The sequence below is a fragment of the Chelonoidis abingdonii genome, chromosome 15 (assembly GCF_003597395.2).
Source record: "Chelonoidis abingdonii isolate Lonesome George chromosome 15, CheloAbing_2.0, whole genome shotgun sequence".
NCBI lineage: Eukaryota > Metazoa > Chordata > Testudines > Testudinidae > Chelonoidis > Chelonoidis abingdonii.
The window spans coordinates 45,142,620-45,168,328 of record NC_133783.1 but is presented as its reverse complement, the minus strand read 5'-3'; the positions used below and the strand labels follow the sequence as shown (position 1 = coordinate 45,168,328).

Sequence of the window (25,709 nt, the reverse complement as noted above, 5' to 3'; positions counted from 1 at the left end):
CCTGCTGTGCATTTAAGTCCTGGTACAGCTAGGTGGATCAAAGTTTTATAGCTGGTGGTTTGAACTATCTGGTTTCAGCTGTGCTAACCATTACTCCCAGTCTGGAAGGACAGTGGAATAAATTGATACATTCAGAAAAAAGATTACACAGGCGGAGCATACTAATTCTAACACAAGAGAAACGGTTGTTCACTACAGCCCAAACTCTTGAAGGGTAACTCCATCCCCAACCCTCATTGGCTAAGCTATATAAATTTGTCTTGAATTTGTCTGTTTTTCCTGCAACAAATGTACATTAAAGCACTTAATGGATGCCATTCTCTCAGCACATGCCAGCTTCACCATTATAGTTTGCTTGGTTTTATAGCTTGATACAGCTTGTCTATAGCCAACTCACCACTAAAATCTTCTGAACTCAGGGCAGTCTGTATGCACTGTTCTGCTGGGAGTACAAATGAAAGCACAATCTTACATCATTTCAGCAAAGATACAATATACCCATGATCAAACAAACGGGTAGTAATACAAATACAGACACACACACACAGTTTGTTTCCATTCCCAGCTTATTTTATGGTGGAAAAGGTGCACAGAGTATTAACATGTTAAATAACCCAGTCTCAAATCGTAACTGCACCAGCTTTGTCACCGAGTGTATTAAAATTAAGATGAAATCAGAGCCTATGACAAAATTGACAACAAATATAATAATTTCACAAGACTAGCTGTTATTTTTGTCAGCATTACTAATGTGTTCTCACACACATGATTTTCTCGGCTAACAAGATCACATACCATATGGGCCAGTTAATGCTGCTGCCATCTATTTGACTGCTGTAAGTAGGCACAGCAAGAAATCAGTCTGCTATTACCAATGAGTACAGCTATTAGTACGTATGCAAGGAAGTCACATGGAAGTATGCTATCATGTTTTAATGAAGAAAAGCGATTTGAATATCTCTGTCAGCATATAGAAAACATTTGTACTGGCCTTACGACAACCCCAAAAAAGATAAGGGAGCGATAAATCCTAACATCATATTTGACAACAGCCAACCATAGCGCTAACTTGCTTTGAATATAGGAAAGTTTACACCGGCTTGTACAAAAGCACTGACACACATGCACCTAAAGTTAAAATGTACAGATTACTAGTGGGTACCCTATAGTCAAAGAACATAATGTATATACAATGCTGGAGAGTATAGCCTGTAGGAGGCCAAATACCATTTATCATAAGGAACTAAGAGCTGTTCTTTGTTCATCATCAAAGTACAGTATGTCTAAAATACACATTGAGGCATAAAGAACTGAGGAGCTGTATTTCAGCACAGCAATATGACGCCTGAGTTACAAGTTAAAATAGCTGCAGAAAACATTGCTGCCACAGTATACAGTGGGCCCTGTATACACATATAGAGCACTGTGGACAAACGTTGTTATGGAGTAGACTAAAGTAGACTCAGAGACAACAGAACGCATGTCAGCTTTGCAAGCCTGTTTATGGTCAGATTTACTTCTTTCTTTTAACCCTCAGAGAAAAGCCATCAAGCTTGGGGAATAGACTCCCTGGGACAGACAAGTCAATGGCGTATTACAAAAATGTGACTTTACAAGAACCTTTCAAGGACGGATCCTATCGCCATGTGCAAATGCAAAGCATGCAATTTTTAACCAGCACAAACAGAAGAGCAACACATCCAACCACGGAGGGGTACTAACACACACTTCCAGCTGCAATTCCCACTGGCGAGCAGCAGCCACAGCTTGGTTCCGAGCTGTCCAACAGTAATAAACCAAAACAAAGCTGCGCGGCTCAGTGTCCAGATCTCTGGGCTAACTGCAAAGTTCAGGCAACATAAGCGCCGTCTTGTAATAATGCCGAAACTTTTCGGAAAGCTGCCGCCCCCCTCTCTACAGCATCCCCCTCCTCTTCGCTCTGCCCTAACAACAGCTCTGTAATGACAGCCGAGAAAGATGAAGTTATAAACCGGATTAAACGAATACCTCAGGATCAATCACCCCTGGCTGGCTCGCTCGCTCGCTCTGCCTTTCTTCTGGATGCAAAGACCAGACTTTCAGTGGGACCGTGCTCCCTTGCTTGCTTCGTTTGGCTTCACCCGGGCACTTCCCTGTCCCATCCCTTCAGTTGCAGGCGAGCCAGTCAAGCACAAAGAGAAACAAAAAATAAATAGCTTCCACCTCAAGCCATCAGGCCAGTCTCTCTTTCGCTCTCTCTCTCTCTCTGCAAGAAGAGAATAAAAGTGTCCCAGCTCTACTATTTTACACATTGCAACAATATCTGCTCAGGGCCAGACCACTGGCAGGGGAATGGGGAAAAGGGGAGACGAGACAAGGCGAATGCTCAGCATGTAATTAAGAAAGCGACCCATCTGGCGGGCTCTCTTACTCTGTCTCTTTGTATTAAGTCTCCATCCTCCAGCACCCGGCTCTGGGGCTCCTTGGTGCGGTTTGCAGCATCCGTCTCCAGAAGAAGCCCGCAAGACTCCCCTGCTGGATCTGGAGTGCTTCGTACCGATCTGCTAACAGAGAGGAAATAGGCTTGTCACTTCCTGAACTGTTTTCAACTAGTCCCTTTAAAACGCACCAAAGGGCAGGGCTGCGCTGCTGCCCTCGCCGCTTCATCAAGGTTACATTTTATTGCAATTACAGGCTGTTCATCAGTTGGCGTCTACAGCATTATGACTTCAGCGTGTGTGCAGCGCAGACACTGTAGCTTTGGTGGCAGGGCTGGGAGCTGCTTTTCTCAGTGTCAGATGGCGGGTGGAGGGGGGCTTGTCAGTGTCTTCAGCCTGGCTTTGGCTAGAGGGCGTTCTGCTCTGGGCAATCTGCAACGTGCAGCCTCAGCTCCAGGGAGTCCGGCCGGGCAATGTGCGGCACCGGAGCATCCACCCACAAAGCCAGGCAGCATGTTTCGGAGTGCAAAACTGGGCCATCGGCTTGCCTCGGCTTTCTTCGAGAGGGTGGTGGCTCATTGCATTACACCACATGCGCTGCTCGGTTCTGATTTCCCAAGGCAGCCGCAGTCACTGGCACCCATCAGTCAAAGTTCCTTTCAGGTTCCTTCAAAGAGAGAGGGGTGGGGAGGGGGGAGTCGTGGCTTTTCTGATTCGTGGTATTTGAGCATCCCTCCCCCCATCAGTTTAAAGTTCTGGGGAGCGGGGGTGTTTTCGTTAACCTGAAGCAGCACTCATAATACGTTAGTGATGCTTTGCTGTTTGCTCTTGTCCAGCAGAACATTTTAAGTACCCATATATAAGCTGTCTTTAGGTCAGGCATCCAGGCTTTATTTATAGTAAACAATTCCTAATTAGAATTATCTATGGATGAGTGAATTTATGTTTTCAGGCACATTGTCGAAATTGGCATTACTTGCTCTTCTGATCTGTGTTGTGTTTGCTTTATCCAAGGTAATGAAATCAACTTTACATGTTACAGAGGGGTTTTTAAAGTAAAAAAAATATATTATGAAGCACAACCCTGTTTTATTTACTCTCTTTTATAATTTAAAACTCTGAACCATTACACTTTGATCACTTTGCGTATTCATTATATTTACTATTGCAAACAGGCCAGACTTTTTAGTTTGTGGCTTTTCTGACTGTTCATTGAGGTCTCACCAGTTAACCAGTGAAGCTTGTATCACAAGGTAAAATAAAAAAATTTAAAGGCTTTGTCTGTACAATTAGGACTTGGACTTATGTGTGCTCGTACAATTCTAATACACCATCACCAACGCATATTGGAATCTTTTTATTATTCTGGATACATCATTCTCAGAATATTAACAGTTAACACTGATCTTCTACTGAAGATGGGTCCCACTGATGATGCCAGCAATTAGGAATAGTAAGTTATAGTAGGGAAATACCTGGGTCCACTCACTACTCCCAACAGATATTGCTGCAGGGTAATGAGATTAAGAAATCTGAGGCAACTTGATACACACTGCTCCAGACTTTCAGTCTGCAGGACAGATGTAGTCTTTGTCCCAGGAAACAGCTTTACTTATTATATTTTTAAAAATGAGTTAAAAATAAAATCAAAAGGCAACCAGATCACGCAGAAGTAAAATAAATGATCAAGAATGCTGCAGAACTTACTAATACTGGTGTTCTTTAAACGTTCATTATCACCTGCAATTAAATGATTCATCTCAATCTTTGATTATTTTGAAGACTTCTGTTAACTTCCTAAATTTCCATTAGGAGGCTTAGAGTGACTCCTGCTGGCATACTCTGATCCCCTTGCAAACATTTGGCTCATCAGACCCATCCTAAATACGGTGCAGTGGGATACTATTTTTCTACTTTGCACTAGAAAATTATTCAGGCCTTTGCTATTCCCTCTCCCCACGTCTTTTACTAAACAAAATATGAGTGAATTATGTGCTCCTGAAAGTGAGGCCACTGAGGGAGAGTCCTGGCACGACCACAGGAATATGGCTCAGACTAAAACAATGAGAAGCCTGGTAGCACCTTAAAGACTAACAGATTTATTTGGGCATAAGCTTTTATGGGTAAAAAAAACCACTTCTTCAGATGCATGGAGTGAACATTACAGATGCAGGCATTATTATACTGACATATGAAGAGAAGAGTGTTACCTTACTAGTGGAAAACCAGAGCTGACAAAGCCAATTCAACCAGGGTGGATGTGGTCCACTCTCAATAATTGATGAGGAGGTGTCAATACCAGACTGTCACTCCTGTGAGCTTTCCCATACACCTTTTGCCAACATACCTCAGTCCTAACCCCTGCTAATCTATCTTTGAACCTTCCTTGAGCAGAGACACTGACAATGCTGAATTATGTCATGGTTTTATGACATGCACAAATGGGGACTAAGATCAGAGCACATCGCTCCTTTTAAAGGTTCAGAGCAATGGCCTACTGTGCAAGGAGGGCAGAGACTAGGCTGTGGAGAGGCTGTGCAAGGGACATGCATACCCTGTATAGTCCACTTGCAGAGTTGTGTGCAGGGACAGGTGGACCTGTGGCAGGAGCAGATGATCTGCTACCACAGGAGTCTTCCAGTCAACAAGCCCACTAAGAGGTTGAGTTAAAGGGACTGGAGTAATCTCTGTGAGAAAGCACAGAATTCTCACCAAGTAAGAGTGGCAGAATCTTGCCCATAGCAAATAAACCACCAGGATTTCACCTCTGGACCATCTCAGAAATATGCCACATGACATTAATACACTGGAATTAGGATTCCAAAAAGAGAAGAAAATCTGAATGAACACTCAGAATCCCCATGGATTAGGGATTAAGAACACCGGTTTTCCCCTTCCTTTCCCCTCTCATCCGGTTTTTCCTTCCAGGAAGTGGTCGTTGCTCAAATCCAAAGGTAGAAACACATCAGATGAAGGCAGGAGCAGAGGTTTAGAGACACTCAAGGATATGTCTGCTCAGATTGCTGCTAAAATCCATCCCCAAAATACATGTTTTAACAGTAATATTTTCTGCTGGTAAAAAGTGGATTGCATCGAGCATATAGTTGGACTTCTTCCTGGGACAGAATGCAATTAAATAATTAAGATGCATATTATGCATGAGTAACTAGGCTACATTTAACAATTAAAAGAGGATGTAGGAACCATTACAAAATATACATAGAATATACTCATAAACCATGGACATGTAGATGCAAATACCACAGATGTCTGCAAGGAGTGAACCCTGAGACCTTTGGCATCTAAAGCATAGGCCTATGCCTTTTGAGCTAGAGGAGAAGGTAGCTATTATCATTGCTAGGTCCAATGCCAAGAGGGATGCATGATCACACACACTAAGGGTATGTCTACACTTGGAGAAAAGGTGTGATAGTTCACATGTTCTTAGCATGAGCTTAAATGTTCTGCTGAATTGGGGCTCAATCTAGTGTACTAAACGAACACCAAGAAAGAATATTAATTTAGTATAACAGAAGGGGGTAACTAACTACAAGTAATAGGGTGATATTAAGAAAGGGAAACTTAGACTGGATATCTGGGAAATTTCCCTGACAGGTAAACTCTTACAGGAAGTGGCGAAAGCTCCCTTGCTTGGAACATTTTAAGTTAGACAGCACAAAACATTATTAATGTGCTTTACTAACAGGAAGAAGGGCTGAATGATCTGGCAGATCTTTTGCCATCCAGTTCCTCAGCCTGAGTTAAACTGGAGGCTTTTCTGATCACATTTGCAGCTTAGAAACAATAAAAATAAAACATTCTCAAACCCCTTTTCCAGAACACGGGGATCAAATTTTTAAGACTTGTTTTTATAGTTTCCCAATTGAACAGATAAGTAACAAAAGTTTACAGGGTAGCTTATCCACACCCTCTGTACAGCAATTTCACTTTCCCATAACCTGACTGAAAGTTGCAGTCTGTTTATTTTCATACCTCCATACAAAAAATAGCCCTTGTTTACCACCAGTTCCTCTATGCTTCAAGACAGGTGTGTTGTCTGTGTAGTGCTATCGGTCTAGGTGAACAAGACCCTTTTGCTTAGGTATAAAAAGATGCTTTCACAGAGACAGTATTTAACAATCTATTTAAATAACACGATTTAAACTTAGGGATTAGCCATTTTAGATCTGTTTGAAAAGGAGAAAAACAGAGTCCCAGCTCTGATGGTCTGTATAAAAATTCTTTGTTAAAGGGAAGGAAGAAAGGAAGAGCCTTTTGAGACTAGCTGCCACAGGCTGTAGATTTGTTTGGCCAAATTCTGTGCTGACTTAGGCTGTAGACATTGGAGTAGCATTGAGTCAGCACAAAATATGACTCCCCATGTTTACCTTCCAGAACTAGCTTCCAGAACTATGACCACAATATAACTAGAAAGAGTCCACAAAGATCTATAACTGTCTGTTTACCAGAGGCCCTACCTCTTCCAACCGTTTTCCCTCTAAGAACTTCTAGCTCAAGAACTGTCTTTCCTCGTGTGGGTTCCAGGACTAGCTGCTCGAAGACGCAGTCATTTAAAGTGTCAAGAAACTTTATCTCTGCATCCTGTCCTGAGGTAACATGTTCCCAGTCAATATGGGGATAGTTGAAATCCCCCATTATTATTGAGTTTTTTATTTTTATAGCCTCTCTAATCTGCCTGAGCATTTCACAGTCACTATCACCATCCTGGTCAGGTTGTTATAGGGAAAATGGTTGGAAGGGGTAGAGCCTCTGGTAAACAGACAGTTATGGACCTTTGTGGACTCTTTCTAGTTATATTGTGGTCATAGTTTTTATAGCTCTTAGCTAAAGTACAGTGATAAATGCCATAGAGAGATGCAATTTTCTTTACTTGCTGTTGCCCAGTATTTTGCTAGTAAATTACAGTCTTGTGGCTTTGTAAAAGTTGTAATAGTTTTTCCACCCATGCAGAGCCAATGCAATGTGTTATATTGTCACACTGATAATTTATGCTGTATTTGCCATCTATAGTCATTTCAGAAGAAGTGTTATTTTTTGACACCTGCATCTTATCTATGACTGTTGTATCTGAGCCCTTACTAATGTTTATATCCCAGCCCCACCATGAGATGAGGCAGTATTATCTCCTTTTTCCAGAGGGGAAATTAAGGCACCGTGCAATTAGGTGATTTGTCCAAGGTAAGACACACAAGCTCTGTGACAGAGCCAGGAACTGAACACCAATCTCATGAGTCTTCGTCCAGTGCTTAACCACAAGATCATCATCGGTATCAAAAAGTTAGGATCAAATCCTGGCTCCATTTAAGTACTGGGATACTGGAACACTTTGTATAGTGGGGGTGCTGAGAGCCATTGAACTGTAAACCCTGTATACGATGGAAAGCACTTCAAGCCAGGGGGTGCAGCAGCACCTCTAGTTCCAGCGTTTCTGGCGCCCTAGACAGAATTTGGGGGGTGGCATTTTGTGCGCTCGCCACAGGGCGCGCAGGAGCTTCCGGTTCCGCTCCCATCATGCCGCTGAAGAAGGACGCTCCGCCGAAATGCCGCAGACGACAGTGGCAGTCATTGAGCTGCTCAATTGCCTGCCGCTGTTTTCTGCAGCACGTCGGCAGAAGGTTCTTCTTCACTGGCGCGATGGGAGCGGAACCAGAAGCTCCCGTGCGCCCTGTGAGGAGTGCACAAAATGCCACCCCCCGAATCCTGGTGCCCTAGGCGACCGCCTAGGGTCGCCTAAAGGAAGCGCCGGCCCTGAGTAGCATAAATATGGACACCTACATCAGATCCCACCCCCAGTGTGAGAAGCAATTCTAAAATGGAAAGTATCCAAATGGCATGAAGCACAGGTATCCTTGCAAAATGTGTCCTACCTTAACTACTAAAGTTTTATTGTAAATCCACATGATCATCAACATGTTCTGCCTCACAAAACCAAAGGATCTGGATCAAAGAGATAATCTCACTCTAAAACAGATGCTGCTGAGCACAGAGGGCTGTAGCTAGTGGTGCTGCTTTAATGACAGTCAACACATGAAATATCCTATCTTAATTATGGAATTTGCTAGTTCTCTGATGGAACACAGTGTTTTTGGATTTTTGCTATCATAGAATCCATGTTACATGCAGCATGGATTTTCACTTCACAGGCAAGTATCTGTTGAGAAATGTTATCCATTTTTTAAAGGACAAGATTTACCCCAAATAGAAAACAAATCACATAAGCAATCTTAAATTCACCAAGGGCAATCTTAAATTGCTCTGTGCCTGGTTTGCATCTGTTAGAAACTTTCAGCCTGATTTCCTCAACTGTCATTACAGATATTATTAGTATTTTGCAACATTCTACTTGCTCTCTTGACTCAAAGTCCGATCCAAAGAACATTTAAGTCAATAGAAATCTGGTTTAGATTTTGAGCTCCTTGTGGTAGGGATCAAGACTCAGACCTTCAAAGATTAGGTTAAGGCACCTAACTCACATTAATTTCAATCTGGACCTAAATCTATTTTTAAAATCTATGTAAGCTGCCTTGCAAAATGATGGTGCTATGTAAATATTAATAATAAGGAAAAATGAGTCTCTGATTACAAGGTTCAGCATGTTTCTCCTTTTTAGACTCTAGCTGTTCCAAGAAACACACCTTGCACAGTAGGGTCCTTACAAATGAACCCTTCTTTCAACTCACCTTTTCTTGATCAAGGTTTTAGGATGGCTGGTGGCTTATCAAGCTGTGCTATGTATCAGAATTTCTAGTCTCTGTGTCGTAAGTAAAAGGTAATAGTTCACGAAGTCCTAGCAACATTTTACATGGCTTAAGAAATGCAGATTCTTCCAGTCTCATCTCTGCTTGACATCTGACACTGTTAAGTGAACACTCAAGATTGTGAAGAATTGTGTTGAGACTGATTTCTGCTCTCTCACTAGTGTTTATGAGCTCTAGCTTTCCAGCAGCGAATTGCACACTCACTATTATTCAGAATTTATATGTTACGTTGAGGCTACATCATTTTTCTGCATGACGACCTTGAGTTAAATTTCTAATAACCTAGAAAACTGTTCACCAGAAGGGCAAAAATTCCAAGCCATTCCATGCTATTATTTAGCTAATCAAGCCAGGGGTTAACATTTCTTTTAGTTACATTATAGAACACATGCTGATGATCACTACTTCCCCTCAACTTGAGGCCACTTCATCTCAAATCCCCCCACACCCACTCAATGCCCTACAGATCCATTAATGCTTCCCCACTTAACTATCCTCAAGGCCTGAATCATGGTGAACATACTTCCAGCCAAGCAGTATAACACAGGTGTCCTTTCAGAGTCCATCAGTATCCTCTTGATTTAGCCAAAGGGGGTAGAGTTGGGCAGTATAATCCTACTGTCTCCTTATCCAAGCCAAGAGAGTAAGGAATGGGAATGCAAAGCACTGCCTGAAGACTGATTTATTTTCCCTTGACTTTCAGTATATTTTATGGAAGATCATTTGATATGTTTAAGTACTTAAACACCTTATAAAATAAAACTGTTATTAAGGTAGCAAAGGGTGTTCTTTGCTTTGTTGCATGCCAAGATTAAGAAAGCAATTTCAGTGCAAAAGCACTAGAAATTAATGCTGCATGTTTCTAATTACCATATTTACAGTTTCTCCGTAACCCTAACATGAATTTGACAATCCTGGACTAAGTACCCTGGGATGGATGGATGGATGGATGGATGGATAAATAGATAATTTTGCTTTCAATGACTACAGTACTGTTTATATGCATATTTTCAGGATGAGGACATAAGTAAAAGATCAGTATCACTGACGAAGAGAAGCAAGCTTATACCCAATGTAGTGGAAAACCTATTCAAGAACTCGCCTTTATGTAAAAATGGTTCCCATGAAGCTGCCAAGGTCTGTATCAGCCCTTGTTCCTGGCTGCATAAGCTGCAGCTTGATCTTGTACACTTAAAAACAAAATGTTCTAAAAGAGTGGTCGTGGCAAATTGCTATAACTTGCCCATCCAAGCCTCCAGTCCCTTTGGACCTGCAGATGTCCCTTCCTCATTCAGAAAAGTGACCTGGCTTGTACCAAAAATCTATGATGTATTATAATGTTTTTGAGGCATATTATGCACAAGACATTCTTCTCTTCCAATAAGACACGCATCTCTTCTTTTTTAATGTTTAAACTCAAGGACAATTCAAACTCTTATTTCACTGCGAGGAGTATTAACTAATAAAACCATCCTAACGGCCCTAGTAACTCAAGCATGTCACTGTTTTACGTAGCCACATACATATTTGTACACTAACACAAAAAGCTAGGCTGGATAGAAAAAGTACATACATTTCAGCAACTGTTTTGCCTCTGAATGTTCAGCAGCCCTAGTGGATTTTTTGGCAGTCAGAACTCCCTTCTGAACCTGTCAATGCGGCACTTTAATGGGTCAGAAGATCATCTTGTTAAGAGATGCACTATCTCCCCTGCCGGTGCTGAGAGAGCTAGAGCACAGAACTTAAACCTACACGAGAGAGCTGTGCTCTGGGAACCAAAACCTAAGTCTCCTGCAGGGCAGTACAGAACGCATGCACTAGGATGGGACGTCAGACCTGTCTTTGGGATAGCACTGCTTCAATATAGCAAACCCATTTGGAAGCTAACAACAATCCTAACTTTCATCAAGGCAGCATTCAAAGGTCAACCATTTAAATATACTTATTACAGTTAAACAATGGGCATTATATTCATTTCATTACTAAGCTAAGCATGCTATTGGTTATTTATATTATAGCAGTGCCTTGAGGCCCAACCATGATAAGGGCCACGCTGTCTAAATATAGGATGAGAATTCTTGCTGTGAAAAGCTTACAATGTAAGGCTACGTCTTCCCTGCCATCAGGTGGTTTTTACAGTGAGATAGCTAATGTACAGTAGTTAGCTCACTGTAACATCCTAGTAGAGAAAAGGCACCTGTCTTTTTTACCACGATAGCTAGGCAAGGTCAGCATGTATTCACCCCAGCTGTGGTTGACATTGCCTATCTATCCTGTAATGAAACTACAGGTGCCTAGTCTTTACTAGGATTTTACTGTGAGAGAGCTAATGGACATTCATTATCCTGCAGTAAAAACACACCCCTTTTAAGAGTGAAAACAAAGCCCTAGCGGACAGGACAAAGGGAGAGATTAGGAACATAGGCACAGAGAAATCAAGTGACTTAGCCAATGCCACATGGCAGGTGAGTGGCAGAGCTGCGAACAGAACCCTGGTCTCTTGAGTTCCAACCCAGTGCTCTTCCTACTGGACAGTATTGCCTCTCACTTTCTAATGATGATACATCTGTCTCTGTGATCATTACACAGTGACTACTTTAACTTCACAAAAAGTTGTGACTGTCTGGAGCTGGAATTTTGATGAATAATCTGCCACTCCCTCAACAAAGTAGAAACTAAAGCCGCAGCTTTCAAAAATGTTCCGTACAACTTCTTTGTTCTCTAGTATAACTCCTGTGTTGTTCAATGGCTTTCTTTGGCTGTTTTTAATGATGGGCATTTTGCTGTACTGTTTCTAAATCCTAGGAGCTCAGGCAATGTGCAGTTGAGGTTCTAGTACCAACCTTTACACTGCCCTTGTTTTTCTATCTTTGCCCCACCCAACTACCACATTAAGGCAAAGATATTTTCCATTGATTTCTACCATTGTGTGACCCCTGTAACATTTCCACTGCTGGGGAAATGCTTTAGCGTATCTGAGGGAACAGGAGGCTGCTGATGTAAGGTAGAAACTTAGAGACTTGGGTGTCTTTGACCCAGGAGAATGTTATGAGGGAGAGCCACTTCCCCCTCCCCAGCACACGGCATGGCAACACTAATCCTGGAGTCCCCTTTGTCACTGTATACAATAGTGCCTGCAGGAGACAGGCACCTCTTTGCTCAAAAGGAAGCCAGGAATGATGGGAAATGCCAGTGGCTCAGGGGCTGTATGTGGGGGAGGTAACTAACAGTTTCGCCCCATAGTATGGCTATCGCTAGAAGAAAAGGTCCAGGGGGAGAGCGTGGCAGCGGCAGGCATGTGTGCATGCATATGTGTGTGTGTGTGTGTGATAATGCTGCCTGCTAGGATCTTGAAGCATGGGCGCTGGTGGCTGATGATTGAGGCAGGTGAGAGCACAACTAAGTGGGGATGTGATTTTTTTTCTAAAAGTCATAAATAACCTGCAATTTTTAGGAAGTATCAGTACAAAATTCACAAACTCCACATCACCTTACATTAGCAAAAGCACTGGGCATGCTAAAAGGCCACAGGACTCCTTAAAAAGCAAAGTGAGTTAAGATCAGGTGAAGAGAAATTTACAGAATTATCCAAACGTCTCAGATAAGTTATAGATACACATGAAGGACAGGTCATCCCTAGAACTTGGGAAAAAATAGTCCTACATGCTAGTTAGGATCCGCTTATAACAAGTTTGATGGGTTTAGATCAGTGTGATTTTGATTGGACACTTTCTCTTTAACTAAAAAATACTCAATTGTCTGAGTGTCAAACTTCTAAAAAATATTCACATCTTGGCAGAGACTGTGCATGAGAAATGTTTGGAAGAAAGCAGCCTTTAAAATCACTAAATATGGTGTGACTTGTGGTAAAACCATGAGAGCTGGCAACTCTGGATTTACAGAAATTCTCATAATCTTAATTTTGGAATCAATATAGTGAGTCCCTAATACTCGTGTTCAGATATAAACCAAGTACAATGCAAAAAATTGCAGTTTTAATCTAGGGTCCTCAGTAATAACCTGAAGAATATTCTCCTAAAGGAACAAAAAGGATATAATTACATGCTTATTCATCTCTGGCCCTCTATGGAGCAGCAGCAGCCAATGAGCTATAATTCTATTAGTTTTACGATGTAATCCAATATCTTCTAAAAACCCAGATCCTCCAAAATGATTTCAGTTTAGTCTGGCCAGATATGAAAGCTAAAAAACCAAATATTAATTCCTTAACCTCTAAGCCTCTCCACAAACATTACACCAAAAACCAGCAGCATATAATAGCCTTTGAAAGTGATAGTTCCTGCTCACTAAGTGACAATTACCATCATGTAAACATATCCCCATATTTATAAAGAACAGTATGGTTACAAATGGATGGAAGTCAGAAACTAAGGGAGCATCAGCCTTCATTTTGAATTTCCTGGCGTGTTTTAGCTTATCTCATGACCTTTCTTGTATTACATTTCCTTATTTTTAAAAAAAACCCTGTGTGACATTGAAGATAGGGAAATACTTATTTCAACTAAGTGTTTTGTTGTGAAGAAAAGGGGGATTTTTATTTACCAAGAATCAATTATTTTGGGGAACATATTTACCCAGTGGCTCTAAGAGAGTCCCATGTGTAGAAATGCCATTAGAGTTGTCCTCTTAAATACATACTTATTTATTTATGAAAAATAACCAGGGCCCTCTGCCCCCCGTTAGTGGAACAGGGAAGGCATGAACTAAATGAAGAGAAGTGACTGCACTGATCTGCAATAGGAGAAGCCTATCAAACTGAAAAAGTAAGATCTACAAGATGATAATTAGGCCTGCACTTTTGTGTCTCTCTTAATGCTGGGCACTCAGGAAGAGCGAGGAGCAGATCTTGAATACGGTGGAAATGAAAATGTTAAGATGAATGCTTGGAGTTACAAGAGTGGACCATGTTCAGAACAAATGAATGAGGGGAAGTGTGAAGGTGTTACTGATTATAGAAAAGCTGAAGGAATCCAGGCTTTGATGGTGTGGGCATGTGAAAAGAAGATCAGAAGAATATATAGTAAACAGGGTGTTAAACTTAGATGTAGAGATTAAAAGAAGGGTTGGCAGACCCCAAAACTAGATGGATGGATGTCATACAAAAGAATTTGATTAGCTATGGAGTTTCCTAAGAACTGCTTCAAGACAGACTGGAATGGAAAAGAAGAACTCAAACTGCTGACCCCACATAGGTGGGACTAAGGCTCAATGAAGAATTAGGACCCCATCCAAATTATGGCACCCTGATAGTTTACTTTCCCAATACAATTTAAATGCAAGGGCCTGGTTTTCTCAATTTAAAATACATATAGGACTGCAGATAAAACAAGTCCCACAGCAAACCTCTCCAAGCTTTAATGCACTGCTACCTCAAATGCCTAGATCATACCACCTTTGCACCAGGCCCTGAAGGTTTAACTGCTCAAGAGGATTAGGAGGGAAATAAATTCCAAAGCTGTAGATCCCTCATGGAGAATACCCTGCTCACAGCCCGCTTCTTTGTATACGGCATGATCCAAAGCTCATTGTCATCAATGGGAGCCTTTACATTGGCTTCAGCTGGTTTTAGATTAGGCCCATTGGGCCTGATGCAAAGCATTCTGTAGTCAACAGAACTTCCATTGACTTCAGTGGGCTTTGTATCAGAAACCCTTCCCTGCTTCCCCTTCCCCTTCTGCTGAAGCACATACCCAGCCAAAGACACACACCCCCCAACAGCAGTCCTGCCGTGATATCCAACCAGACTTTGGATCCACAGGCAAAGTCTGAGGTCTAATCCTTTATCAGTTCATGGGCAGTGATTAGCCCCAAACCTCACATTCAACGGTGATCACATAACATACCCGTGGCAACTACAGCAATTTTTTATCTGGCAAAGTAACAGGAGGAAAGTATTTAGTGTATTTTTAGCTTCTTTTAATATGGGTCAGCAGCTGGAAACAAGGAAGAGATCCAGCACTGCATGACCAGCCAAGTCCCTGTGAACTAGTAAATGCATGTGTTGAGAACCACTCCTCCAAAGCATGTCTCAACCTCCCTTTTTAAAAGTTTGTTCTCCATTGATGAGTATAAATGTTTGTAGGCTTTAACTTGTAAGGAAATGTAGAACACAGCGTATGACCCAGACACAGAGACCGTCTCTGAGAAGTCATCTCCATAGCCTTTTAATCAAGAAAAAATTCAAGCTGATTAAGTTTATGTTAAAGACACACTGGAAACCTCCAGTTTTAAAAAACAAATGTTAAAACAAATCAGGTTTCTGACACAGCATCCTTCAAACAGGTCCTTTTCTTTTTTCTTTTTAGAAAAATTCTCTTTAAACTAAGTTTAGAAGGGTTTTTCTGCTCTCCTGTTTATGATTAGAAGAGTCTTTGGGGCATGGAGGAACCACTCTGTTAGATTTATGGTCTGTGTTGACATAATGGCCCCTTCTAGAATTAAAATCTATGAATCAACCCCATCAAACCTGCTTGGGCCACCCCATTTCTTCCACCACTTCCTGTCTACTGATTCTTCCTTTTTAGTTTTATTGCTCTTGTTACTGATAAAACACCTTCTTGCAGAGCCTGAGGAACAGCACGCTGGTAAGGTCCATCCCAGAATAATGCATGAGACAAGGAAACACAACTAACCATCAAACAAACATTGAAACTGACTATACACAGAGTGCTTAAATGCATCCCACGAAGTGAGTATTCGCCCATGAAAGCTCATGCTCCAATACATCTGTTAGTCTATAAGGTGCTACAGGACTCTTTGCTGCTTTTACAGATCCAGACTAATATGGCTACCCCTCTGATAGAGTGCTTACACAAAGCAAGCAACCTGGGGTGGGGGTGAGTTCCTCTCTCTACACACTTCTAGTTACGCTAATTTTGGGGGGCTGGAGGGGAAGTTAACTGTAACAATACTAGGTACAACATTTGCAAATGGAAAGATTATTTCCAAGTTGACGGTGCTCCTCGAACAGGTGTGTGCATCTCCTTTGCACTACCAAACCCCTCCCCACCTCTTTCCCTTTCAAGGAGAGTGGGTAGGGGGAGATGTTTGAAGGCAGTGTATAGCACCTATGCAGGCCTTGTTGCCTATCGAGCTATACTGCTGAGGGGAGCTGGGAGGGAATACTGCAGTGAGTCACAGGGCCTTCGCTTTTCCTACAAAGATCCATGGGTTTAGGGAGCTGATCCACCTCTTTCCCACACCATGGAAACCATCCAGAAGAAACTTTCTCACACAGTGGACAAAAGGGCCCACAGAAAATCTTCAAACCAGTGTTAAGATGATAAGTTATAACCTTTACTGTTAAAAGCTTTGCTGAAAAAATAAAATGTCAGAGGATTGATCCAATTTCAGTTCTATCACCAACTTTGCCTGATGCACATTTATTTGTAAGAATTCTTCAAGTCAAGCTTTGAATAAATAGTTGGAGAGACTTAATATTTTTATATGGTCTGCAAGGATAAAAATAGAAATCAGTTATTTTAAAAAAACAAAACAAAGCAATAACAGGCCTAAGCCATGGAAGTCTTACAGACTGAGAAATTATGATTAAATTCCTGTTAGCTGATTAAAGGAATTATCTGTAGTTTGCGATCAGAGTTGATTTATTTTGATGCTTTTAAACCCTACATCACTCCTAGATTAGCAAAGATTACAGATGGGAATAAAACAGAAGCCTCATATCCAAACACCCCATAATGGTGTATGTGTCAGTTAAAATCTGCTTGTATTGATCTCAAATTTATTACAAAAATCCAGACCCACATTTTAAGGCTTGGGAACATCTCTCTAAAGATTTGTTATCTCATCAATATATCCAAGGTATGAACTGATGATGGGCAACTCTTACATGTACTAGTAGTCCTCTCTGCTGCTGGAAACCTTTAGATGGGATGTAGTAAATACTACCCCACTGGCTATTCAAATGGCAACATCATCATATCTAATCATTTGGGGGGGGGGGGTTGTTTACTTTGAACATATGTAGGGATACTAGGCTGCTTAAGCATACAAAGAAATCTATTTGTTTGGGACCAAAACTTGATCTCTACTTCTGTTGGGTCATTTTTCAGTGGAATTAGCACAGTTCCACTGTGCAAGGAGGTGCAGAATTTGGGAATGTCACACTAGGGGCTGGTTAAGGAGGGAAGATCTCTTACTGTACAGCTCTTCTGGTCCTTATTTCTTGCAGAGGGGAAGCACTATACCAGCAGAGGGGAAGGGAATTCTATGATTCCGTGCACTCAACCAACCTGTTCAGACTGAGAACTAAGAAAGCATTTCCCTGATGAGTAAACATGACATTCTTCTTCTATGAGAACAAATTGACTAATAGGAATTGTTGGATGCTTGAAATGTCATGTTTACTGCCATTTGAAAATGTGCGTGGGACAAGTCATAAAAGGAGGAGAAATATTTCTTCTCTCTCTCTCCAGGCAGCTATGTCATTATTCCACAAATATAAAATAATCAACAAAGAAATGAACATGGGTTAAAAAGAATAATAAATATAATCAGTCATGAGTTATTAGGCTGGGGAAGTGGGGTTTTGTGGTCTCTGTTTGGGTATTATGCCACTAAAATGTCATATAAAATTCACTGGAGAAGGAGATGTTCATTACTGGCCCTTCCTAACATATTAGCATACAATTAATTAATATTGAAATATGTAAGCATATCTGCTACTGAGAGGCTGTAATAACACCAAACAACATTTTCAAGTATTTAATTGGATCGATGGTACTGATCAGTATTAGCGAGCATATACTAGAGATTCAGGGAGGGATTTTTAAAAGCACTCAGTGTTAGCCTAACTCTCCTCCCACTGAAGTCAATGGACTTTGGTGGAAGTAGAAGTAGGTGAATTCTGAGCACTTATGAAAATCCCACCCTAAGGCACTACATTATAATGTCTTGTGAGTGCTACAATCTTTACACTCATTTTCCTCCTTATTTAACTAAAGGTTGATTTTGGATTACACTGTAATATGCATGTTTCCTTTACAAAAATAAAATAAAACATTGCTCAGTGTTTAGATCTCAAAAGCACGTTCGTTATTAAGCCAAACAACACAGAAATAAGACTTCTTGCTTTGTATGATTCAATTACTGCTTACATTTATTTTAAACTGTTCACTAGAAACCAAAATAAAAATTAAATAGAAAAAAAATATTTACACTTCAAATGAAAAGGAATGTGAATAGTTTCAGTTGGTCTCTGAAAAATCAGAGTGCCACATTTTCCCACACTTACACCCACACAATTTTATTGAAATAAATGAAGCTATAACAAAGAGAAACAGCACAAAGGCAGAATTTACCCTAGAAACATTTCAGCTGTATATAACTTGCCCTGAAATTTTATGGAGGCCCATTGCAGTTCAGCACATGCACTGTTTTATTGTGCACTCAGTGAGCAGTTATTTACACAGATGCTGGGTTTTTTCCCCTCTCTCTCTCTCCTTTGCATCAGATTTACTTTGAAGTGAAGACTTTTCTTTTCTCAGCTAATCTAATTTGTCCAAGATGGATGGCCTTATTTTTTTCTTTGGAAAACCAAGGCTGTTACACTGTTTCCAATTCTCCCTCCAAAGCAGAATTTGGGTGTTGGCAACTCCTCCAGAATTTCAAATCCTGCCAGACAGAAATTAATGCTTTTATTAAGAAGAAGTCATGTTACTCTTCCCTTGGATAACCTTTTGCAAACCACTCTTAATTCATATGGAAAACAAGCAAGTCAGTTACTTTGTGAGTTTATAGTGCTGTGTTTTATATTGCTTCTTTATATAGCTGAAACTCCTCCATAGATGATAAAATCTTAGCTAGCTGCATTGTGCAGACTAACGACAGAAAAGATAAGAATTTGCCAGCAATTCTAGTTCTCAGTATACTTGGGTTTCAAGCTTCAGGCATAAGATTCAGAAGCTGACTAGCAAGTAAAAGAATTCGGACCCATCAGGAGGTTCACTGAGCAAGTGACATGTGAGTGCACATGGAATGTCACAGTCTACAACTGCCAGTTCCTTTGTGACTAAGAGAAAAGATAAAAATGTATCCCAATTTTAAAGGTGAGCTAGGTGGGTGAACGGGGGATCTATTTTAAAGACCAGAGGAAAAAAAGCCATACTGGTAAATAATTCTCTTCTTCTCCAGAAAAACTTGCCTGCAATTCTTGTCCGCTGAGGCTGGAAGGTATAAAAAAATCCTCACTTCTGAACTGCATCTATACTGGTAAAAGTTGGAGCCAGAATTCCCTACCCATGCCTACAACGATGGAAGCTGTACTGAAGAAAAGGCTGAGGACACACACCCACGTTTTATCACTGTGATGTCTAATCCCGCTCGGATAAAATAAACATGGCAATAAAAGGACATTAACATTTACCTACCAAAACCTTAAACAACCACAAGTTGGCAGATAACTCTGCCCAACTACTTACCTTCCCTGAACTCATTTAGCAGCTCCTCTTTGGTCCAATTACAAGAGGTTATGAGGAAAAAGCCTTCCATTTTCAATACTGTGCAGAGGGATTTCACATACTGCTTCCTCTTCTCAGCTGCATTGTCAGGATTAAGGCTTATGGCATCAAAGGTTCCCTTGTCAATACAAATCTGAAATCCTGATAACTCAGTTGATGGAATCAAGAAGTCTTTTACCTAAATCAAAAGTGTACCACTATGTAAATAATCATCTTTTAGTTGGGAAGTGCTGCATCTCTAATGTAGACTGGTGCTGTCATTTGTGAGGGCACAAAAATTGACAACATCTAGCTGTCATGGAACAAGATAACACTCACAACAGACTCAGGATCAGCTGAAGCAGTTTCAGGCTTTATTCCAACCACACAACACAGCACCTAGTAGGTAAGGAGACAGGCAGCCATTTCCCTGAGCAGACACTGACTGGCACTCATTGAGCTCTTATATAGCCAGCCTGGCCATCCTCTGGTGGGCAATGACCAATAGGGAGTAAATTATACTAATTCAGTTACAACTTCTGCAGAGGCTGTATGAGTACCTTACAGACCGGATCAAGTCCATCCCTCCATGGGCTGCATGAGTTCCTTACACTAGGTCTACTTGGGAAGTTGTTACCATGCAACTGCTTTGCATAATTTTGGTGCCATGTCAATTTGATTCTCCCTTTGCATTATGCAAAAATCTTTAGTTGAGCCCAGCTACATGCCTACCTATTTGAAGTTCTTTAGTTGGCCTCCACTGCAGCAGTATTTAAGCACCTCACAATCTTTAATGTATTTGGAAGTTCACTCTAAGATATTATTTACTATTTGTCGTGTGGCAGCACTGAGAGGCCTCAGTCATGGACCTGGGTCCCAGAGTGCTAGGCAGCATATAAACAGAACACAAGTGACATGGCCCAAGGAGCTCATGATCTATTCTAAGGTTATGTCTACACTACTGCAATAAATTGATCTAGGTCTAGTCACCGTGGGGTCTACATCATGGGGGGTCGACGGGAGAAAATCTCCCATCGACTTACCTTACCCCCCTTCTCGTTGGGGGTAGAGTACGGGGTTGACTGGAGAGCAATCTGCTGTCGATTTGGCAGGTCTTTACTAGACCTGCTAAATCGACCATTGGTGGATCGATTTCAGAGCGTTGATCCACGCTGTAGTGTAGACCTGCCCTCAGTATAAGAAAAGAGAACATCCAGACAGGGGGAGCACAAGCTAACAATGAACTGGTCAGCATGAAAAGCAGTTGTGTCTGTACCATCGTTGAATTTTTTGTAGTTTGACATATTTAGTCTGCTGTTTCTTACCTGAAAAAGTCAGAGTATATATTCTAGAAAACAGAATTGATCTTTTAAAGTGTGATCTAGTCTCTCCCCTTTCTGACACTCTTGGGATGACACTTTTGTTAGCCTAAATGGGAGCTGTCTTGCCCACATGCTCAGGATTTAACTGATCACCATATTTGGGGTTGGGAAGGAATTTTCCTCCAGGGCAGATTGGCAGAGGCCCTGGAGGTTTTTCACCTTCCTCTGCAGCATGGGGCACGGGTCACTTGCTGGAGGATTCTCTGCAGCTTGAGGTCTTCAAACCACAATCTGAGGACTTCAATAACTCAGACATAGGTTAGGGGTTTGTTATAGAAGTGGATGGGTGAGATTCTGTGGCCTGCATTGTGCAGGAGGTCAGACTAGATGATCACAGTGGTCCCTTCTGACCTTAAAGTCTATGAGTCTTTGAGTTTTGCACAGGTGTCAAGGGGAGAAAAATCTTCACCAATCAAGATTTACCAAGGTAAATACGGATGTATTAATAAGCTGTTGGTTAGAGTCCCCTTCAAGTAAGCACAACTACAATTAGATTTCAAAAAAAATGTAGTCAGCATATTAACATGTGTCTGAAATCAAGTGACTCGTTAATCGCTCAGGTTCAAGTGCTTTCTGTTTTCCTTAACATAATCCCTCTGAACACTTACCTGCAATTTAATATTAGACAGCCCTTCTTTCTCCATTATGTTTTGAGAAAGTTGTATTGCAGAAGGAGAGTAATCAATTCCAGTGAGATTAGTGTAACCACATTTTGCCTAGAGAAAGAGAGAGAATCTTACTCAGCGTGGTAGCAAACTATCCTTACTCAGCAGGTCTGCTCCCGGTGTATAAGCCAAATCAATTCTAGTCATCCTAATGACAAAAAAAGCTTTTACTCATTTTTATTCCTGACGCCGCTGTAGAGCCAAAAAAGCTATGGGAGCGTGAGCTATTATTCTATTTTGTTTTGTACATCATCAACAGAATTGTTAACTAAGAGCTAGCTCCTTCCAACAGATGGAAAACTGAGCAGAACCATGACAAGTAACACGCTGCAGAAATAGTTATAAAATACAATAATACACCCTCTAATTGGCACCAAAAAGGAAACTAGACAACAGGAATTTCCATATAGATCACAATAATAGCCAGTATCAGATGCTTCAAAGGATGGAGTAAATCCTCCATACTGGACAATTATACAATAACATAGTTATGGGGAAATTGTTCCTTAAATTCAGGCAGGTGGTTGATTTGTCCTGAAGCATACTGAAATCCCTAATACTTTTTATCCTAGGTGGGGTAATTGCATATGATATTCTGATTATTCACATTAATGTCTAATCCTTATTTGAATGCTACTGAGTTCTTTGATTCAGTATTATCAGTGAGTTCCACAAGCCAATTATGCGCTGTGCCATACAGACGTTGAGTTCGACTCTGTACTCAATAAACCAGTGCAGAGAGCAGAGCACAGAGGTAATATGTTAATAGCAAACCTTTTGCTAAGCAGATGAGTTACAACATCTTGTACCTGCTGGCGTTTTACCAGAGTGTGTGTGGTTTCATTCCTAGATAGAATGAATTTCAAAAATGAAGCCTGGATGTCACAAGAGGCCAGGTCTGAATCCACCTTAGAAGGTGTGATCTCCTGGCCAGCGGCAGATATAAGTAGATGTTTTTATGACAAGATGGCCATTTGGGAATCCAATGGCATTAAGAAGTTCAAAGGGATCCAAGACTGTGCACCGACTTAATAGGAAGGCTGATGCCTCAGATAGCAGGGGATATACAAAGACATGCTTTTTGCAGCACTTTTTTCCGAACAGCACAACCTCTGTGAGTTCAGCTTTATCCAGCTACTTTTAATCCAGGCTCTAAATTTTAGCTAAACATCAAGAAAGCTGAGAGACTGTGTTGTTCACATTTGGCATGGAAAGATTTGACGAGGAGCTGTGTCCTGCTAAGACTTCTGCCCCTGTCGTCTTCCCAGAGCTTCCAGAGCCTTGAGAGTCTTCATAGTTGAGGGCTTTAGAGGTGGAAGAACAGTTCCCATACCAGCCCTCTCAATTTGATGTTTGATGAATAACATGATTCACCTGAGGGAGTTTCTGCTCGCCCTACAGCTTCACCTACATTCTCTTGGGACAAGACAGGAGCGTTTGGAGATCAATGACATCGAATGCTGCAGAGTGCTCCAGCTGAACGTATGTGGACTAACTACCCTCTTATACAGACAGGAAAAAATCACACAGCAGAGCAACCAATTGTGTACCATGCTCTGACTGATGGTAGTGGTAGTTGGTGCTGGAAAATGCTTTTTGCTGGTTTCTTGATTAGTGTGCTTAGAAAAAGCAGCTTAAATACTGGGTCAGAGTTTGCGAGGTCACTAGCACTGAGCAATGGTTTCTTTAGTGTTGGCCAGATCACTGCATGTTCTGAATTGGGTGGTAGATTTCCCTCATTAAAGGATGTACTGACAATCTCTGTTAGTAGGGGTCCCAGATGTTCTCTGCTCTCCTACCATTCAGGAAACAGAGAGGTCAGAGTTATAAGCAGTGGCCTGCTTGCTCTATCAGTCTTTCCATAGCTATTAATAGTGAATGGGCTATATTCCTAGTGCTATATCCAGGAAAAGGTAGCTAAATGAGAAAAGCTCATCACAAACACAGAGGCAGAAGTCACAACTGCTCTGCGATTCAGTACACTAGACCCTCAGCAAGCAGGTCTGCAGGCTCCTCCTGATACACATATGCCAAAGAGCAAGAGACTCAACATTGTGGATGGTGGGATAACAAATACTGGAAGCAGAGACAGAAAGAAAAGAGGAGAAAAATAAAGGAAAGGATGACAGAGGAAGTTTTCAAGAGTTTGTCTCTTGGAATTTGTGGAATGGCTGTATGATAAAGGCAACAATATGAGTACTGTACCCACTTTGGGGTGCTTTGGCTTATGGGTGGGCATCAGGATCTGTTAGCATCACAATGGTCACTCATGTGGTGCACCTGCTTAAGGTATGTTGGCATGTGGCATTCTGTGTCTGCTTGACTTCTTCTAGAGCCACCTACTTTTGTCGATCAGCTCTGCCTCATCTATATACAGCCTGCTGCACAGGAGTTAACAATGCTTCGACCAGCATTAACCTCCATGGGAATAATTTTTCTTAGTATAATCCCACTTACTGTTCCTGACTGTTTATACATGTGTCTACTTCTCCCCTGGGAACCAAGATATGACTTCACTTCACCTCTTCTTGCTCTGATGACAGCCCACTACATACCCTGTACAACCATGTTCCAGAGATGTTCCATCCTATTTAGTTAATTAACTTCATTTTGACTCTTTCAGCACTGCAGTTTCTATGGAATTATCAGGTCCTAGCTTCCAACTGTAGAATTTTATTACTGTTGATGATGCATGAGCCAGAAGAATCCCAGCATTACTTCCAGATCCTGGGCTGAGGTTACAGAGCTGCCAGTTGGAAAAACTAACGCTTTTTCTTATAAACTGAGCAAATCTCATCTCGAGTTGAGAGTAAACAATCAACATGACATTTTTCAGAATAGTACTTCACTTAAATAATAACTTTCCTTGTCCAATCACAGTATTTTGGGGCACTTCATATCTTGAGGGATAATTTGGGAATGCAGTGCTAATAGTCTTTAGAAGTGGATTTCCCAGATCATCTTTACCTTTCCTGATATGGAATAAAAATTCACTATATGCTTACAAGTTACATCAGGGGTTGGATTCAAGGGTGGTAGAATACTCAAGTATGATCCAAAATAACTACGTTCTTCTGCAATGGAAGTGTTAACAGTGAATTTAAAACTACTGGTTTCAAATTAACATATCTAATGAGATAGATGGGGCAGTTATACTTCTCAGTGCTACTGTTTCTGTCTATCTGCAGATTTAGGAAGACAAGACAGCATTGGCTCACATTCATGGAGAATATAAACTTCAAAAAAAATACAAAAACCACACACAAATGTAAATTCTGCTGGAACTGATAATGCCCATGGAGAAGTGCTGGTACAGTGAATACCATACACTTACTCAATCTAAACCAGCTAGGACATTCTACTAAAGTGTTTTTTTTTTTTTAATAATTGGAGATATATCTATCTCCTAGAACTGGAAGGGACCTTGAAAGGTCATCAGATCCAGCCCCCTGCCTTTACTAGCAGGACCAAGTACTGATTTTTGCCCCAGATCCCTAAGTGGCCCCCTCAAGGACTGAACTCACAACCCTGGGTTTAGCAGGCCAATGCTCAAACCACTGAGCTATCCCTCCCCCCAGCTTTTTTTTTTTTTAAAAAGCCCTTTGTGTATTAGTCAATTTCACTATTTCCTATATACTATAGTATGTCAGAAAAGCATTTTAAAACATAAGAAAATATCATAGTAAGTCTACAAACCATGGCAGGGGAATTCAGAAGCTGGTACAGAACCAGATATTACTTATAACAGTTTTTGAAACTGATTAGACTTCAAATTTACAGTTCCCTTTAAAGTGCTCAGAAGACTTCCCAGGAAGTTGTAATCTAAACCAGTGGTTCTCAACCAGGGGTCCATGGCCCACTGGGGGGACACGAGCAGATTTCAGGGAGTCCACAAAACAAGGCCATCATTACACTTGCTTGGGCCCAGGGCAGAAAGCCGAAGCCCCATCACCTGGGGTTGAAGCCTGGGGCGTCAAGCCCTGCCACC

The 25,709-nt window shown here is 41.3% G+C and overlaps 2 protein-coding genes across 6 annotated transcripts in view; both read right to left on the bottom strand.

Annotated features, from left to right (window-relative positions):
* The window catches only part of FAM53B (family with sequence similarity 53 member B), a 133,693-nt gene extending 129,738 nt beyond the window's left edge, over positions 1-3,955 (bottom strand). Inside the window, exons 1-2 of one of the 4 annotated variants that reach the window (XM_075072481.1) lie at positions 2,656-3,955; positions 2,411-2,543 (exon numbers count right to left, since the gene is read on the bottom strand). The gene's annotated coding sequence lies outside the window, so the exon portion shown is untranslated. The other 3 variants (XM_075072482.1, XM_032796504.2, XM_075072483.1) reach the window with 3 other exon arrangements.
* EEF1AKMT2 (EEF1A lysine methyltransferase 2) overlaps positions 1-25,709 on the bottom strand; it is a 46,803-nt gene that overhangs the window by 17,668 nt on the left and 3,426 nt on the right. Inside the window, exons 4-6 of one of the 2 annotated variants that reach the window (XM_032796508.2) lie at positions 21,665-21,772; positions 19,657-19,873; positions 18,318-18,850 (exon numbers count right to left, since the gene is read on the bottom strand). In XM_032796508.2, the coding sequence (XP_032652399.1) occupies positions 18,753-18,850; positions 19,657-19,873; positions 21,665-21,772 (423 nt within the window). In that variant the 3' untranslated portion in view covers positions 18,318-18,752. Of the gene's footprint in view, positions 1-18,317; positions 18,851-19,656; positions 19,874-21,664; positions 21,773-25,709 lie in introns of those variants that run through there. The other variant, XM_032796510.2, reaches the window with a different exon arrangement.